Source organism: Bombina bombina, chromosome 9, assembly GCF_027579735.1.
Source record: "Bombina bombina isolate aBomBom1 chromosome 9, aBomBom1.pri, whole genome shotgun sequence".
NCBI lineage: Eukaryota > Metazoa > Chordata > Amphibia > Anura > Bombinatoridae > Bombina > Bombina bombina.
In genome coordinates this window covers 212672060-212692059 of record NC_069507.1, presented here as the reverse complement: position 1 = coordinate 212692059, position 20000 = coordinate 212672060, and the positions used below count along the sequence as shown (strand labels likewise).

Sequence of the window (20000 nt, the reverse complement as noted above, 5' to 3'; positions counted from 1 at the left end):
GCCATTTCAAACTGGCCAGAAACAATATTAATTTCAAAATAACTGTTTTACCTTTCCTGCTGCATGATATAAAAAGGGTGCAGGAGGCTATTTGCAGCTTAATCTAAGGTAAGGTAGCTCATTTGGTAAAATGCCCTGACTAAAAAAAAAGCCTGTTTAACATATCCAAGGTCACAGGTTCAAATCCCGGCAGGGCCGACTAAGCCCTTCATCCTTTAGAGGTCGATAAAATGAGTACCATTAAATTGGGTAATAATAACAACTATTACTATTTGGCTGCCGATTTGATTAATTCCCAGAGCGAGTGCTGAAAAAGCGATTTGAGTCCCACTGGGAGAAAGGCGCTATATAAATACTAGTTTTTATTATACTATTATACTTTAAGATGACTAACGTGTAGACTGTCCCTTCAAATAGACAGAGAGAGAGAGAGAGATTGAGACTTGCAGTACTTAGGAGAAAGGGCACAGAAGACACACCCACTATTGGAAGGGAAAGGGAAAAAAAAGAAAAGAAAGCTTTATCTTATTCTTGATTGGTCTCACAAAGCATCTCATAATGTTGCACTTTTATACTTGCACGTTTTTTCAGGTCTTGTAATAATTGCTAGAACTTTACGTAGAATATACATGTGTGTTTCCATATATTAAAAGACAGGTGTAGGTGCTATTGCCAGTACCCCTATTCTACCATAAACCACTGTAATTTACTAATTTACCCCTACATCTACCTTTCTCACTGTTCATAAAATATCCGATTGCTTAAACCTATTTAAAGCCCTTTTGTTTTTCGATTACTCCCAAAATGAAGGTACCTCTCTTATCGAGGGTTCGACTTACGCAGTTTATCTTGACTATACCGGAACTGTCCTCGCTTCCACATTACCATAATTATCTTTACAGTTTAAACTTGATTAGGAATCTAACCATAATCTACTCAATTTAGTAACCGGACCAAAAAGGCCTATATATAAATACCATGTGAGTTATTGAATGGGTCCATCTTCTTTTTTTTTTCTTCCCCTATTTTACCCTCTTTACTTGAAACTAGCCTATTGAGTGGCCCAAGAGTGGCTACTATTTTGCAATTAGGTGACATTATTATCTTTTTTATATATTAAAGTCAGGGGATGCCCATGAAACAAAGGAAAATGAGGTAACATTTCCTTTAGTGTTTTCCAAGTAAGATATAGGTTCCTCTTCATGCTGGCTCTATTGTCATTTATCTATCATGGTGTACCCATTGTATTATTGTTATAAGAGGATACTTGGTGCAGAGGCTGGTGCTCTACACGCTTGTACAATGTGCACTATGCGCTGCTCTGGTGTGTGAGGAGTGCGAAGCAAGCGAGACACTAGAATGGCCACACCTACACCACACCCCTTCAAAAACTGCCCTAGAAATAGCTGGAGAAGAGGTGGCAAACCTACAGCCAGCTATAAAAAAAACTCAGTTATTCAAATGCAAACAACTACTCTAAATACAAGCAGGGGTCAAGTCCTACAAAAAAAAATTGTGGGAACTCACCTAGACTTCCAACCCCCTCACAGTATACATATACATACATACATACACACACTGTATATGTATATAATCTATAAACTTCGGTTAAAGGGACAGTCTAGTCCAAAAAATACTTTCATGATTCAGATAGGGCATGTAATTTTAAACAATTTTCCAATTTACTTTTATCACCAATTTTTCTTTGTTCTCTTGGTATTCTTAGTTGAAAGCTTAACTTAGGAGGTTCATATGCTAATTTCTTAGACCTTGAAGACTGCCTCTTAAGAATGCATTTTAACAGGTTTTTCACCACTAGAGGGTGTTAGTTCATGTTTTTCATATAGATAACACTGTGCTCGTGCACGTGAAGTTAGCTGGGAGCCATCACTGATTGGCTAAACTGCAAGTCTGTCAAAAGAACAAATAAAGGGGCAGTCTGCAGAGGCTTAGATACAAGATAATCACAGAGGTAAAAATATATAAATATAACTGTGTTGGTTATGCAAAAGTAGGGAATGGGTAAACAAGGGATTATCTATCTTTTAAAACATTAACAATTCAGGTGTAGACTGTCCCTTTAATAAAAGCAAACCAATGAAGGGTTGAATGGTTGCCTTTGGGCCTGAGAATTCTCCTCTCCTCGAGAATTCTCCTCTTTTACTGAGTCTCACTCACTTAAGGTGCAATAGTCCTATTTCTGCTGAGGGTAACTAAATAACCACAGATTAAGCCACAAAGAAATGTAAGCACCATGTGTTACACATTGTGGGGTGATCACACAGCAGGAATACTGACAGGCTTGCATTTATAGTGTATTGTAGGAAGTGTGATTGCCCATTACTAGAGGATCTCACTATCCCTCTACCGGACTGTGCTTTAGCTCCTTCCACCAGCATCAGCAGTGTTTACTGAAGTGTTTCTGTTCTCTGTCCAGAGGGAACTTAGTTCTTCCTGCAAAAATAGTGCAGGAACTCCGTTCCCATGCGTTCCCACTCGACTTGACCCCTGAATACAAGTACTTCAAAGCAGATGCATTCAATATAATGTGCTGGGAATGTATACTCCCTGTCTTTCCAACTTTTACCTTCATTTATATTGAGCTGAAACTCATACACTTAAATTGTGCTCAAACCCAAAACTCAAAAATATCATATTTTAATCACTCAAATGATGCACACAAAATAGATAAATATATTAACATATGTTTTTTTTTCTTTCTAGAACTAACAACAGTTATCACCGCTGTTGGCTATTGGTATTACATTAATTTTGGGGTAAAATATGATGAACATGTCTCTATTGAATATATAGTTGTAAGAGCTTTTTGGCAGTGAAGAATTGGTAATATTGTTGTATTTACAATTACCCATTCAGAGTTTGGCCCCTTCTTGTTCAGCAAAGTATCAATATTGCTGTTTTTGGAGTGATTTTTGTTCCTACTCCTGTGCATTGCAATTCTGGTTTTGGATTGGAGAATTGAGAATGAAGAGGGTGGCCAGCTACACGGAAGGCTATCAAAGAGAAAGTTTACCCTAAATTTGTCTCCACTTTATTTTGTTTCCAATGATCCATTTTACCTGACTGAGGGTAGTAAATTGTTTACAAATAGATCCTTTACCCTTATTTCGGGATTTGAAATATCTGATTTAGCCTGTGGTACCTATACTAAAAGTTTCTATACTTGAAGGGATATAAAACCCAACATTTCTATTTCATGATTTAGATAGAGCCCGAAACTTTAAACAACTTTCTAATTAACTTTCATTATCAAACTTTCTTCGTTCTCTTGGTATCTTTTATTTAAAAGCATGGAAATAAACTCAGGAGCCTGCACATTTCTGGAGCACTATATGGCAGCAGTTTTGCAAAAATGTTTGCAAGAGCACTAGATGGCAGCACTATTTCCTGCCATTTAGTGCTCCAGATGCCTACCTAGGTATCTCTTCAACACAGAATATCATGGGAATGAAGCAAATTTGATAATAGAAGTAAATTGGAAACATTTTTAAAATATTATGCTCTGTCTGAATCGCAAAATAAATTATAGGCTACTGAAAAGCTATACAAGAAATCACACTCCCAGTTGGGTATAGGAGACAAGTAATAAAATGTTAATTTTCCACTGTTCTCTCTAAGTATAGGGCTTTTGTTTATAGACAGATATAAGATAAGGAAGCATGTGTGTATATACGATGTGATAAAAAAATGAAATCTGATTTTACCTGCAAGCTCAACCCATTTTAATGGGTTGTGGTTTCAAAGCACAAAACCAGGTATTCCATATGCACAAATAAACATAAAGAAACAATGTCTCATACATTTTATACTCTTTAGTATAAAAGGGAAAACAATTTTAGACTGCACTTTTCAAAAGTCCGCGTTCATAGGTACTATCTGTGCAATGCACATATTCATATGCAGTGTCTGTATAAACTATAATGTACTGTCCCTTTAAATGAGCTCTTAAACAAACTAACTAGTATTTTTATTTATTCAGTAAAAGCAACAAATTATCAAGTCATTATTATTTATTTGTTCAGCCTCTGGGAATGAATCGTTTATGACATTTTCCCACGGAAATAGTCGGTACAAACACTTGTTCTCCCATCGTCATAGACGTGCTGAGTTTAGAAGATCTGTGCTACTTTGCAAACAGGCTTCAGTTCCCTATTAAACACTACATGGTGAAGAGACAGCAAAACATTAGCTATTTCTACACCTCATTATGACCGTCTGGATACTGCAAATACAACATTCTTTATACTGGAAGGCATAGGGCATCAAGGCAAACAGATCTACAAAGCATATTTCAGTTAAAGGGATATGAAACTCAAAAATCTTCTTTTGTGATTAAGACAGAGCATACCATTCTAAAAAAAGTTTCCAAATTTACTTCTATTATCAAATTTGTTTAGTTCCCATGATATTCTGTGTATAAGAGATACCTATGTAGGTATCCGGAGCACTATATGACAGGAAATAGTGCTCTTGCAAATCGATAACATTCTTGCAAAACTGCTGCCATATAGTGGCCCAGAAATGGGCTGGCTCCTAAGCATACATCCATGCTTTTCAACAAAAGATACTAAGAGAACGAATATAAAGTGATAATAGAAGTAAATTAGAAAGTTATTGAAAATTGCATGTTCTACCTGAATCACGAAAGAAAAATAAATTGGGGTTTCATTTCTCTTTAATTACAAATTTATATAAAAAGTCTATAAGGATGTCTTTATAAATTTGATGACAAACTAGTGTTTGTATAGTGGAGGTGTATAACCCCTCAATATGTCATTGTCCTCTGGATGTAACAAACATATAAGGTAAATATGAGATACAAATGATGGGAGGGTGTTTGGGGGAGGGGCCAGTTTTCTTGTGCCTAGAGCAGCACGAAAACTAAATATATCACTTATTAAATAATATCTCATTTTGAACAAATAGATGTACAACTAGTAGCCAGGCACAATCTTCAGAAACCAAGGCAGACTTGTAAGAGAAACTTTATATTAAACAATATTTTGCTTCAGCTCCAAATTACACAGTGTTTCAAAAGTGATTTGGATACATTACAGTGCTGAACAATGAATATTTAATTTGTAATAAACAGACATGAAGAAGTGTTTTCTTTAAATTCTATAATAGATTCTTTTTAACACTTCTTTATAAATTGTTTTTGTGTAGTCAGTAATGTTAATGCAAAGATAGATAAAGTGAGAATGCATTTAGAAATAATGTTTTCTTAACATTCTCCAGATGCTGTTGGCACCACATTTAAGGATAGTTTTTCATTTCTGAGGCTACCAAACACAATCACTCTTATATTCTTTACCCAGTCGACATTGCTGCCCTCTGTCCAGTAAACAAGCAGCTTCTGGTCAGATGCCAGCACTCAATCACGGCTGTGTCCTGAAGCTCTGGCTCCAAAGCCACAACTTAACAGGCAAAGGCAAAATTCATCACAAGGGTGAGCAGTGATCAGATCAGCTGAGCTTGACCTAAAGGGGGTGACTTGTTGGATGAGCAATGTGAAATTACACCTTGGTCAGCAGCCTTTGGTCCTCATTTTATTTTAACTCTTTAACTACCAAACTAGGCTGCACTGCAGTGAAGGGATTAAAGTCTGATAAACTCACAGAATACAACCCATTAAACAACAATCTTTAATAAAATATTGTTAATTTTTTTGAGACAATTTTGCTTTTGTTATATTCTGGGTTTCTCTCCATCAACAGCTTTTTATTGATGCTTTGCTGAAGTGATTCTGTGTACTAATTTACAAGTTATAAACATCGCCCCTGATACCAGAGATGATAACATTAGATCATTTAAGCGATTTGAACACAGTGCTTAACATAACATACAGCGTTGCTATGTCCCAAAAAGGACACATTTGCTCAAGATATTGGCCTTGTTTCAATAAAACTGATATATGTGCTTGTTGTAATAAAAATTGCCACAATTTACCAACTTTAACATTTTGCAATCCATAGATGTGTAATTGTCCCTCATCAGAGCAGCAATTGTGTGTTCAGCTTCAAAATAATAAATGGTGCATCTGTCTCACAACAATTTACACGGATTTGTGACTTGCACTGTCAAGGATAACAGCATCATAGAAACACCTTCAAAACATTACAGAACAAGAGAAATAACAAGCTCACAGTTTCACAACAAGGGTATACAACAGCCTTATGAACTATAAATCTAACCCAAGAAATAAATTATCGGATAACTCTATCCACTACAGCAGTGCTCTACAAATTTCTCCAAAATCTAGGAGGCAGAAATGTTTGGCCATCGCTATAGATAGATAGCGCTGCGGAATCTGTTGGCGCTCTACAAATAAACGATAATAATAATAGATATTCATAAATAAAATATCAAATATGTACACATACAAACACATATGCGCACGTGTATCTATACACACACACATATATATATAAATGTATCTATCTATCTATCTATCTATTACACTCACATATACATACATTATATAATAACACAACAAAAGTTGGATTTGTATTGCTGCAAGACCAAGAAAGGATCCAGCTGCACAATGCTTAGTTTGATATGGTTAGTGGCGGCCAGGGCATAATTTTAAATCGCCTGGTGCCTGGCTTTGTCGAGCCCTGTACTACAGTCTAAACCGAACAAGAGTCTCAAAAAATTACACTTCAGCAGGTTGAGGTTTCACATAACAGCACATGGAAAACCATCTGATATATCCCATATGAGAGTTGTTACTCTTTAAAAAAGAAACAGGCATAGTAATCTAATCATCAACTCATTTGCTTCTCTGCAAGTGAATATACCCATTAATTATTGAGGAAGTTTATGAATCAACCACCCTTTCTGTAAGAAGTGGCTTCCTCACATTTCTCCTGACCCTGCTTTTATTTCCTAAGCACACATTATCTGGTAAACAGATTGAAGGAGTGAATTTATTAATTTGGGCTCAATTTATCAAGCCCTTCTCTCTCCTTTGACTGCACATTTACACAAGTGAACCTGCAGTCAGGATTTATCAAGCAGCGGTCATCACACCACTGCTTCCCTGCGCTGTTCTCCACCTCTTAGCTGGAGAATTTCAATCTCCCCTATCTCTACCAACTGGGGAGATTGACAGCATCTACCCGTGCGTGATTGGCTGTGCATGGCAGGGGGCGGGGTTGCACACAAGCGCTCATATGCAATGGTAAATGCAGGCAGCAGATTGCTGCCCGCCAGAGGAGAAGACGGGGGGCGGAAAGGGGCGAAAATATATGCTCCTGTCCACCCGTGAATGATAAACCGAGCCCCAAGAGTATAACATGTGCCATCTTTAATATGGTTGTACATGCATGCCTCGAACACACCATATCATAGGTCAGACTATAAGGGTTTGTACTGTAAACACTCGGTCCCCTAAAATTCACTGGGGTTTACAGTCTGTGACATTTCTAGCTCCCAAAAAGATCTGGGGATGGAGACCAGAACAAAACCCAGGGTGGATTATACACATATTCTCAGCTCACTTATTGGCTATTAGCCAGACATTGCTTGGCATAAAACACTATTTACAGAGGGCTGTATAGCATGCAATTTAAATAAACTGAATATCAAAACAAACATAGCATTGGAAGCTGTTCTTACCAGATGTGGTCACATCCCTAGTTTAAAATATTAGTTGAAATTGTAAGACAAATAATGCTTTTTAATATATGTAACTGAATCCAAACTTGAAAATCTACTAACAGCCTGGTTTTTAGTATTATCCCTGCCAGAAATAATGTATCACAACTTGCTTCAGTTTCTAGTGTGTATCATTCTAGAACAGGCACTGCTCACTAGGGTTTGAGACAAGAATTTGTGCAGGCCTGGTTTTTAAAGGCAAATACTGTACTTCTGATCGTTAGAGGACCATAAACCAGCTAACCTCACAAATGGTGAAACACAGCTGATTCAACATAAAATGCATATTGATTCTACATAATTAATTACAAATCTACCTGATGTTGTACATGTTTATCTCTAATTAATGAACATTTAAAATGACCGGTTTACATTGACTTTGGTGTTCACGGGGTTAATAAAATCATTAGGACATAACAAATTGCTTTTTATCTTTGACTAATGCATCCATCTCGGGTTATGTATGCTTATTCAATTCAGTCTGTTTTCTAATTGAAAGTTTGTATGGGCTAATCTTTCAAAATGACATTTCTGTACAATTTTATTATCTCTTCTAGGGTATGTAAGCTACATATGCGCCCTTACTCATGCAGATCAAGGGAATATCTGCTATTTGTTCCTTTACATAGTAGCACCCCCCGCATTGTCACTTCTGTCTATACACAAATCAACCTCATATAATATATCCTATTCTGCTCCGTTCTATAAATATCTGTTGTTCTAGTTGTATACAGAGTTAAATATGTATTTACTTATTGTTATTATATTTAGATTTCTATGTGGTTTATTTTGATTGTTTCATATAATACTTACTCAGGATATAAACTTACTGTATAGGAACATGAAAGTCAAAATTAAACTTTTATGATTCTTTGCTGAAAAGCATTTCAAGGAATAGTAGAAACTGGTTGGTGATTAATGGTCACACACATATGCCTCTTGTCATTGACTCACCAGGTATGTACAGCTAGGTCCTAGTAGCACATTGTTGCTCTGGAGCTGAGTTTAGCTATGTGTTTACACCTTTGCAGAAGTAATGATATATGCAAGCAATAAAACTGCCAGATAACAAAAGACAAGCAGGTGTTCCCCAAATACAAGCCCTAATCAACGTAACATGCTTTTTATTATTAATGTGTATAGAGTAAGAATGCATGTATGATTGTGATACATTCTTTTCTCAGGGAATTAAATACCAGATCTGAAAAATATGGGGGGGGGGGTGCATGGGTGTCTAAATGGGGGCTTTTGCTTCCTCTGCCGCCTGTAGCATTTCCTTCTGCTGAACACAATTAGGCACATATAGGGCTCGATTTATCAAGCCCCTACGGCTGCAAGTTCTTGCTCGCCGTGATTTATCAAGCAGTGGTCACCAGACCGCTGCTTCCCTAAGCTCTTCACTTCCTCTAAGGTGGTGAAATTCAATCTCCTCGGTCGAGTCCGATCGAGGAGATTGACAGCTCCTGCCCGCGTGTGATTGGCTGTGCGCGGGCAGGGGGCAGGATTGCAAGCAAGCGCAAAATTGCGCTCGTGTGCAATGGCGAATACCTGCGGGTAATTTCGCCCCGCATAGGCGAGCTGAGGCGTACAGGGGCGCGCCTCAGTGTTAATAAATCTAGCCCATAAACTCTACAAACAGCCAGTTTGCTGGGGGCGTGCCTAGCGCGGTCTCATTAAAAATTGCGTGATTTCAAATTTGACTAATTTGTTTACTTTGGTACTTTGTTCCGATGTAGACAAATGAGTCCCGCCAGGAAATGGTTAAATTACCCGCAACTGGCTTGTTAATGCTCTCTCACGTTAGAGCCAAATTCATTTCTAATTGTAACTTTGTTTATAAGGAAATATATTCTCTGGAATATAGCAATGTTAAAGGGACTTAAAACCCTGATAAATAAAATTAGTTTAAAATTGCTATATTTTACAAAGCCATTGTTTGTACACTTTAATATGTCCCTAACTGTTCTCAACAGTGGAGGTAAGATAAGGTAAACCTAGGTTTTAACAAGGCAGTGTGCGATCATTTATAAAAAAAAGTACTTTATAGAAACTAAACCTAAACACTTTTATCTTGTTTACTTAAAGGGACAGTTTACTCAAAAAATGTCTCCCCTTTAATTTATTCCCAATGATCCCCTTTACCTGCTTGAGTGTATTAAATTGTTTACAAGTATTTTCTTTACCCTTATATTGGCATTTGAAATAGTTGATGTAGACTGTGGTATCCCCAACAATCCTGAACGTTTTTGGCTTTAAGGCCAAGCTGTATAGACACAGCCAGCAGAAGAAATTACACTCCCAGTGGGGTATAGAAGAGATAAGGCAATAAAAAGTTAATTTTCCATTGTTCTCTCTAAGTATTGGTCTTTGGTTTACAGACACATATAAGATAAAGACACATGTATATGTACACAATGTGATAAAAGTAATGAGATCTGATTATACCTACAAGCTCAACCCATTTTATTTGGTTGTGGCTTCAAAACACAAAATCAGCTATTTCATATACACAAATAAACCTTAAAAAAGCAAATCTCATACATTTTATACTCTACAGCTGGTAAAAAAAAGTAATTGGAAACACATTAAGGGAAAAACAATGTTATAGTATACTGTCCCTTTAAAGGGATATTAAACCCAATAATCTTTTTTATGATTCAGGTAGATAATTAAAAAAAAATTCTATTATCTAATTTGATTTATTCTCATGATATCCTTTGTTGAAGAAGCAGCAATGTACTACTGGGAGTTAGCTGAACACATCAGTAAACAAATGACAAGAGGCATATATGTGCAGCCACCAATCAGCAGCTCCTGAGTCTAATTAGGTATCCTTTTCACTAAAGGATCCCAAGAGAACAAAACAAATTAGATAATAGAAGTAAATTAAAAAAATATTTACAATCACTTGCTCAATATGAATCATGAAAGAGAAAAATGTTGGGGATTATGTCCCTTTAAGCAACTAATATATTTTTTTAAAAACTACATCTCTATTTAATTCTCAGGCTAATTTTTGCTTTGAATACCTCAATATAGCTAGCATGTATTTAATGTTTAATGTCCCTTTAAGAACTTGCTACATTCTGACAAAAGTCCCAAGAATATACTGATGAAACAACAGAAAAAGGACAATTTCTCACAACTTATGGGTTATTTTATTTGGCTGCGTTTTAAACTCAGAGTCTTCCTATGGGACAATCACCCCTATAGAACTTCACTATAGCTGGTACATAAACAAATGACAAACGGCGATTCGCACACGGTTGCTCTGCTGTTATCATAATCAATCAATACGAACAATTTAGAACCACTGTAAGCTCGAGAAGCACAGCGCTGACCCTCCCCAGGGACCAGTGTAATCAGAATCTCAGCTGGTCACTGACAAATAGCCAGATTATGATAACTAAAAGGGACGCTTCAGAGCACTCTGTTTCCTGTGCTTTTGGGTAAGAAAGAGACGTATTTGGTCCAGTTGAAAGTTAAAATGTCTTAGGCTTTTTATTTTTAAGCCCAGAACCGTTCCAAATTTTTTAACCCCTCAGTTGCCAGAATAGACAGACACATTGCAAAGCCAAGAGGTTAAATGCTTTGCTACTTTACAGATAACAATCAGTACTATTTATGCAACTTAAAGGGACATGATACTCCAAAAAATTTCTGTGCTATCTAAGATAGAATGTTTCACAATTTGGCTTAGTTTTTGAAAAATAAATGTTCCTGTGCTGAATAAAACTATTATCTCTTTGAGTCAATGAGCAGGAAAGTATTCAGCTGTACACAATGCTGCATTTCCTGTTAGTATAATGTAAACATTCAACAGCTTTTCATTTTTTATGCAAAAATAATGTTTAACATGTTTACCTTCTGATCTTTTTTATATACACACAAAAATGTATGTCCCTTTAAATTTCTGTGTACAATCAGAATTCCTATAAAAGTACAGTGTACCACACATTATCAAGCCTTTTTAATTTCTTTTACCAGACACAGGAGAGCCTTTGACAAATAACATTATATTAAAAAATAAAGTAAAAAAAATAATAATAGACCTCATCATGTCAAATCTGATTTGATGAACAGCGAATTTTCTTGCATCTAGAATAGATTGTATTGAAATGTATTAGATTTTTTTTTTTTAAATAAATAGATTTTCCTGTACTAAAAAAATATGTTTTATTCTTGTGGGACATTTCCATGTCCATTTATAGAGGTGTAGGACAATAAGTCATTTTTTTTTTTTTTTTTAAATATCCCTTTAACCTCTCCACTGTTAGGACGTTCTATGCCATCCTAACTGCACTGGGCTTTAGTTTAGTTAGGACGGCATGTCCTGAAACCTTAGCTGCTCCCTATATGGGATCGCAGGGGGGGGGGGGGGGCATGCCTAGCATCATAGACACTACCCCCTGACCCGATCCCATATAGGGAGTGGATAAGGTTTCAGGACATGTTGTCCTAACAAAATCATGCGGTCTCATTAAAAATTGTGTGATTTCAAATTTGACTAATTTGTTTACTTTGGTACTTTGTTCCGATGTAAACAAATGAGTCCCGGCAGGAAGGGGTTAAATTACCCGCAACTGGCTTGTTAATGCTCTCTCATGTTAGAGCCAAATTCATTTCTAATTGTAACTTTGTTTATAAGGAAATATATTTCTTTCTGACAATTTTTAGATTTTTTTCACCAGATATGTAAGTGAAAAATTGAGGCTACTTCAAATACATGTGTAGTGCCCCAACTGAGCTGCAATGGGCTCCATATATTATGGGGTCGAATTAAGCATGCTCCATCAGAGTCATGAAACTTTATGTTTGACTTTAGTGTCCCTTTAACCAGCAGGATCAGAGGTCAGAACTATATCTCCAAAAATTTAAAGGGGTATTAAACTAAAATATACATTTCTTGTATGTGTGCATAATCCATTTCTATAGATAGACTGCAGTGCTCACTAGCTGACAAGGAAAAAAAAATATATTTCAATGATTTCTATTAAAGGGAAAGTAAAAACCTTGATATTTTGTCATGACAGACACTTGGCTAGGAAAGTGATTTCTGTTCTTGCTTCAGTAAGGCGTACTTCACCTTTAAGGAGGCCTAGAAGATCAATTAGGCCCTAATTGTAGTAGTCTTTAAAAGCTCTCTGTTTTTAACATGTGGCTGCTTGTTTATGGAGTTAGGCCCGCTACTCTCGCAATTACTTTTTGGATATACTGGTTTGACTTCTCAGTCATATTTGATTCTGAAACAACAACACTCGACCTGACACTGAGAAAATGCGTGCTCGGACAGGAAAGCTGTTTGCTGTTTGTTACAGATTTGTATATACAATGAAATAACTTTGCAATATATTTTTATTATTTATTTGGCCCCTTTTAATATATTTAGCTCTGGAAATAGCAATGAGTAACTCTCAGACCTTAAAATGCACCTACTAATTTATCAAGGCCAACCCTGCTACATACATGTCCCTAATTGGCTTTAACAACTGCAAATAAATTAATTTTATACTAACTTTATGACGTGGCTAGGTTTTTTATATGCAGACTAAAGCCTAGATTTGCTCCTCCAAATAAGGCAAATGGTGGATGGAGTTTGGCTACTGAAAAAAAATTACAGTAAATCGTACTACTTTTTTTCAAAACGTTAAGACTTGGCTGATATGTTACTCTATAGCGACACAACAGAAATGTCTTGTAATTACAAGGTGTTTAATATCCCTTTAAAAAACCACTAAATACAGTAGAACTGAATAACTGACAAAAAAAAAGACAACAAAAAGACAACGTAGAAGCACTTAATTTTAATTTGAAATGAGCAGATAATTTTTTGGCAAATTTCAAAGGTTATCCTATTTTTCCTCCCCCTGTACCAAGTGCCAGCTATCAGCCAATCACAAAATTCATATACCTATATACTAGAGATGTGCATTCGGATCCTTAAAGGGACAGTCTAGTCAAAATTAAACTTTCATGATTCCAATAGGGCATGCAATTTTAAACAACTTTCCAATTTACTTTTTTCATCAAATTTGGTTTGCTCTCTTGGTATTCTTTGTGGAAAGCTACACCTAGGTAGGCTCATATGTTAATTTCTAAGTTGTTGAACTGCCTCTTATTTCAGTGCATTTTGACAGTTTTTGACAGTTAGACAATGCTAGTTCATGTGTGTCATATAGAGTGTGCTCACTCCCATGGAGTTATTTCAGAGTCAGCACTGATTGGCTAAACTGCTGGTCTGTTAAAAGAACTGAGATAAGGGGGCAGTCTGCAGAGTCTTTGATACAAAGTAATCACAGAGGTAAAAAGTGTATTAAACGGACATAAAACAGGTTGGGATCTGTGCATATCCTAAAAGGGCTAATTAATTATAAATAGTTTGCATAAAAAAATGTTTAAAAATTGCTGGCAAGTATTTTAAAATAATTTTCAAAAATAAGCAAAAGGATTTACATAGCAAAGTTACCTGGGACAGCTAACTTCACCCCCTTATCAGTGTTTAGACACAGGCATTGTATTTCAACTGAGTTCACAGCTTTTAGGCATGCTCCAGCAGATAATCCCTATTCACTTTTGCATTTTACCAAAAGAACAATAGATAAAATAGCCATAGAAGGAAATGTGTGGGGGAAGTTAGAGCTTTACAATTCAGACACTAAAAAGAAAGGGTTAATGGCGAGGCACTGCAGTATAAATTTGCAGGTAAAGTAATTAAAGTACATATTATATTATTTTGTCTCTATCCCAACTTGTTTTATGTCCCTTTAATATAACAGTGTTGGTTACGCAAAACTGGGGAATGGGTAATAAAGGGATTATCTATCTAAATTTAAACAATAACAATTCTGGAGTAGACTGTCCCTTTAATTAGAAAGAAGGTGGCTGCTCGTGGCATTTGGCTCTTTTTCAGAGCCTGATTTCTTCTTTGAAAGTGCAACACACCAAGATCTGAATTTGCACAAATCTTACTGTATTGAACTTAAATTTGGTTCCACAAAGATCTGAAGGCCACGAGAGTCCACCTCGTTTCCTATTTAGATCCAAACAAAGGATCCAAATTCAGCCTCTGGCTTTAAACAGCTTTAGATTTTAAATCAAGAAAAAAAGAATCTTACCTGGGAGGAAATGTGATGTCCAGTTCATACAATCTGTCTTTAAACACCGACAACTCCTTGTCAAATTCTAAAAGCTGAAAAGTAAAAGGAGATTAAAATAAAATTGATTACCTGTTCAAGGCAGGAAAACCCCCAGAAAAGTACACAGAAATAAAAAAAAATCAAATAAAATTAACATTCTCTTTACCAGGAAAAGTACCTGAAAACATAAGCAAAGAGGAGTTTTTAGACCACAATTCAGGGTTCCACGGTTTCAAAACTTTTTTTGTATTTGGACACGATTGTACATTGTAAGTGCTTCAATTATTACGTTTGCTGCTGATGCTTTGGAACAGATTTGGAGAATTGATCAGACCGGGATGATTGACAAGCCCTGCTAACAGGCAAGAACAGGAAGCAGAGATGCAGAAGCAATTGCTCCCTGTAAATGGGGGCGGACATGTTCTCTGTCTGGGAACCTTGTCTGTCCACATTGTATTAGATGCTGGCCTAGATCTCTGTGACATCCCTAATTAATATTTTATACTGCTGTAACAACTAAAAGACTTTGACTGCGTAGCTACCATCTTTGTACGCTCTTTGCCTTTAAAGTTCATGTTGACAAGTATAAAATGTCAAGATGGTTTAAAGATTTCTGCCCTTCTTAGAGCACATATTCTTAAAAGTCAGGGCTGTTTTTTACAGCTCAGGCCATAGCACATTTGCAGGAGGCAAATGCTTAATTGTCTTGCTGTATGCTATCCCACTATGGGTGTCTAGAAGGAAGGCAAATCCTCCACTGGAAGTTTACTCTTTATATTCAAGATTAAGCAGAAACCGGTACCATTCTCTATGATACTATTGAGCCACCATTTTAAAAATGATGTGAAGGGCATTTTCCTTTTTGCCCATGTTGGATTAATTTTTCTTCTGCCACAAAATGTGTGACTTTACGCTTTGTGACTTTTGCTGTTCGGACGTTAATTTATATTCTATTAAATTCACATAATTGAATGTAAAATAAATACTTTATTAAAACAGAGACTATTAATACCACAATGCACAAATAAATGTACCTAATAAAACAGTCCCAAGTGTATATTTACACTTTATAAACAGCATTTTTTTTTTAGCACAAGCGACCTTGCTAGTCTATGTGTTTAACCTCAGAGAGTGGTTAAACACATAAATTATAGCACGGGATCTGCAGAGAATTGCTGGTCTCAAACAAACACAGTCTATGAAACTATCAGAAGCAGAAGTCGCACTACCTAGCTGCACATCTGCCATGTGTAATTGTTGCACTATAATAGCCCTTTAAGCTTTATATAAATAGCGGAGGCTTTAGCTATTACAAAAAAAATAATAATCGTATTTTCAACTTCAATACTGTATATATATATATTTACTGTAACAAAAGATCCAAACTCATTAAGTTTAATCTAGTTTAGCAAATACTTTATTAAGGTGACATTTCGGGAACAAACTCCCCTTCCTCACTGAATAAAGTATTGTTATACTGGATTAAACCCAGCGAGTGTGGATCTTTTGCAGTACTGCCATCGTCATCTTATTAGTTTTTAGTGTGTGTGTATATATATATATATATATATATATATATATATATATATATATATATATATATATATATATATATGATAAATATATACAATTGTGTTCAAAAGTTTGCATACCCTTGGAGAATTGATAATATATTATGTACCATTTTAAAGAAAACATGAGTGAGCAGGCAAAACAACTTTCATTTATTTCTTATGGGATTCATATTCAACTGTAGGTCATAACAGAATGATACAATCATAAAACAAAACATGGTAAAAAATAAAAAAATGAAATGACCCCTGTTTAAAAGTCTGCATATCCTTAGTTGTTAATACTGTGTAATGCCCCCTTTAGCATCAATGACAGGGAGAAGTTGTCTGTAAGGCCCCAAATAACCCGAACGTTTGAGATCTCCCCAGTGGCTTGATGATACTGTATTAAGGTCAGGGGACTGTGATGGCTACTCCAGAACCTTCACCTTTTTCTGCTGTAACCACTGGAAGGTCAACTTGGACTTGTGCTTAATGGTCATTGTCGTACTGGAATGTCCAAGAGTGTCCCATGCGCAGCTTTCGTGCAGAAGAATGCAAATTGTCTGCCAGAATGTTCTGATAACATGCTGCATTCATCTTGCCATCAATTTCCACAAGATTCCCTGTGACTTTAGCGATCACCCCCCCAAAACATCAGTGAGCCACCACCATGCTTCACAGAGGATGGTATTCTTTTCGCTATAGGCCTTGTTGACTCTCTCCAAACATAGTGCTTATGGTTGTGACTATAGAGCTCTATTTTGGTCTTGTCACTCCAAATTACAGTGTGCCAGAAGCTATGAGGCCTGTCAAGGTGTTGTCGGACATATTTTTTGTGTGGCATTAGCGCAGTAAAGGCTTCATTCTGGCAACTTGTTCATGCAGCTCATTTCTGTTCAAGTATCGTCATATTGTGCTCCTTGAAACAACCACACCGTCTATTTCCAGAGCAGCCTGTATTTCTCCTGAAGTTACCTGTTGGTTTTTCTTTGTATCCCAAACAATTCTAATGGCAAATTTTAAAGGCTTTTGATATATTTTGATATCGTTTTCCATCTTTATAAAGTTCTTTTCTGCTCCCCATGGCTCAGTATCTAGCCTGCTCAGTGCATACATGTGACAGCTAACAAATTCATTGAATATTTATACACAGACACTAATTCCAATTTAAAAAGCCACAGGTGTGTGAAATTAACCTTTAATTGCCATTTTAACCTGTGTGTGTCACCTTGTGTGTCTGTAACAAGGCTAAACATTCAAGGGTATGTAAACTTTTGATCAGGGCCATTTGGGTGATTTCTGTTATCATTATGATTTAAAAAGGAGCTAAACATCTATGTGATAATTAATGGCTTCATATGATCACTATCCTTAAATAAAAAAAACGTTTTTTGGCATGATCAGTCATATTTTTTAAATCATTGCAAAAATGTCACCATTTCTGCCAGGGTATGCAAACTTTTGAGCACAACTGTATATATATATATAAAGAAGAAAACATAAATCATTGTGTAGTTCATTAACAAATCTAGACAGGCCCAGAGGCTTGTTTTCCCACAGAAAACCTCTGAATTACACTGTTTCCAATGCAGCAAAGGATTCTGGGTAAGATATGCAAATTAAGTACACAATGACACACCTTTTTACTTCAGTCTGCTTTTCAGCAGGTTCCCTTTACGCCAAAGTATCGCTGTTCACACAGCTTATAAACCTGCTGAAAAGCAGACTGAAGCAAAAAGGTGTGTCATTGTGTACTTAATTTGCATATCTTACCCAGAATCCTTTGCTGCATTGGAAACAGTGTAATTCAGAGGTTTTCTGTGGAAAAACAAGCCTCTGGGCCTGTCTAGATTTGTTAATGAACTACACAATGAGTTATTTTTTCTAAATTTTGTGCGTAGTGGAGGATTTTAAACTCACCTTTTATCTCCCCCTAATTTAAAATGTTGTTGTATTCTGCCCAGAATCAACTTCACCCAGCAGTGACTCTAACCTTCTCCCAGTTGATGAGTGGCAAAAACCACGAAACAGTCTGTCCTGGGATGGTTATGAATCACTGCACTAACCCTAGCTAAGTTTATAAGCTGTGTGAACAGCGATACTTTGGCATAAAGGGAACCTGCTGAAAAGCAGACTGAAGTAAAAAGGTGTGTCATTGTGTACTTAATTTGCATATCTTACCCAGAATCCTTTGCTGCATTGGAAACAGTGTAATTCAGAGGTTTTCTGTGGGAAAACAAGCCTCTGGGCCTGTCTAGATTTGTTAATGAACTACACAATGAGTTATTTTTTCTATATTTTGTGTGTAGTGGAGGATTTTAAACTCACCTTTTATCTCCCCCTAATTTAAAATGTTGTTATATATATATATATATATATATATATATATATAATCCTCAATGAACTGTCAGTGTATAATGAAAGAAGGTTTCCTTGCCATAGCAGACGGTAAGATCCTCTGAGGAAGAAGGCGTACATTTGATACACCTTCGAAACGCGTCAGAATACACCTGTCTGCTGATACGGAATACACAGGACTTGCTTTCAGACTGTATATCCAAATCTGTAACAGGCTTTTCTCATTCCAAGGTCATTGGTCAGCTTGCCACCTGGATACACTCATATACCTATATGTTTTTTGATTACTTCATATGCCATTGAGGTTTTTTAATGTGAGCACCTAAATTTATAATAAATATTTGTGTTTGACACGTATATACAGTGTTGCACTATTATTGTTCTATCTTCTGTTTTTCATGAGAATTGCCATATGACTAGATATTGCAGCTGGACTCATCATCCTGAACCAACTACCCTGGGTGTTTTGGAAAGACTCTCCCTACACTGTGCGACACTTACCTCATATTGATTGGGGGTAAGGAGTGTAAGTAGATACCCTGCAGGTTTTTTTTTTTTCTTTCCTGACACTTTGGATTAATCTGTTTGTCTCCTGGACTGAATACATGAGAACTGATGCATTCTTATTATAGTGGACTTTAATTTGACTACAATACAGCATATTTCTCTTATTTTATATTACAGTATATACCCTACAGTATATTTTATGTCTATCTGTATGTATAATACTTGTTGCATTTTAGTAGTTTTGAGATTCTAGTGCATTGTATATGAAGTGAAACTTAGCCATAACCATTACAATTATTGTGCAGTTTCTCTTGCATTTATACTATCGAGAATTTATGGACAATATCTAATGCGGTTTATTTTATTTTCAATGTAATGTTTTTTATATAAATTGAGACTAATCTATAACTGCATATATTTGCACAGTACTGGAAGATCTGTAGACCTTCCACTTTGTACTCTATTTTTTATAGCCTTACTTCCATTACATTACACCACCTAAAAGTCTAATATATTAACATCTCGGTAAATAGAGTTAACTCACATATAAGAGTGGTCCTGTAAGAACGGTGAAAAGATTTACTAAATCAATAGTAAGGTTACCAACACATGAAATACCTCAACATTTGCTATAAATAGTCTATTTTCCATACCAGATTCTTAGGTGTTTCTGTTCTAACGTGAATTTAAATTTGAATTTTAATTGATTGGTGATAGTCAAGGGCGCCCTTCAGTTCTATCATTTCTCTTTGTTTTTATTTTTATA

General features: G+C 36.0%; 1 protein-coding gene across 1 annotated transcript in view; it reads right to left on the bottom strand.

The window, feature by feature from the left end:
• Positions 1–20000, bottom strand: part of INPP5A (inositol polyphosphate-5-phosphatase A) — an 878314-nt gene that overhangs the window by 48356 nt on the left and 809958 nt on the right. Inside the window, exon 12 of the mRNA XM_053692598.1 lies at positions 14796–14869. Within this exon, the coding sequence (XP_053548573.1) occupies positions 14796–14869 (74 nt within the window). The remainder of the gene's footprint in view (positions 1–14795; positions 14870–20000) is intronic.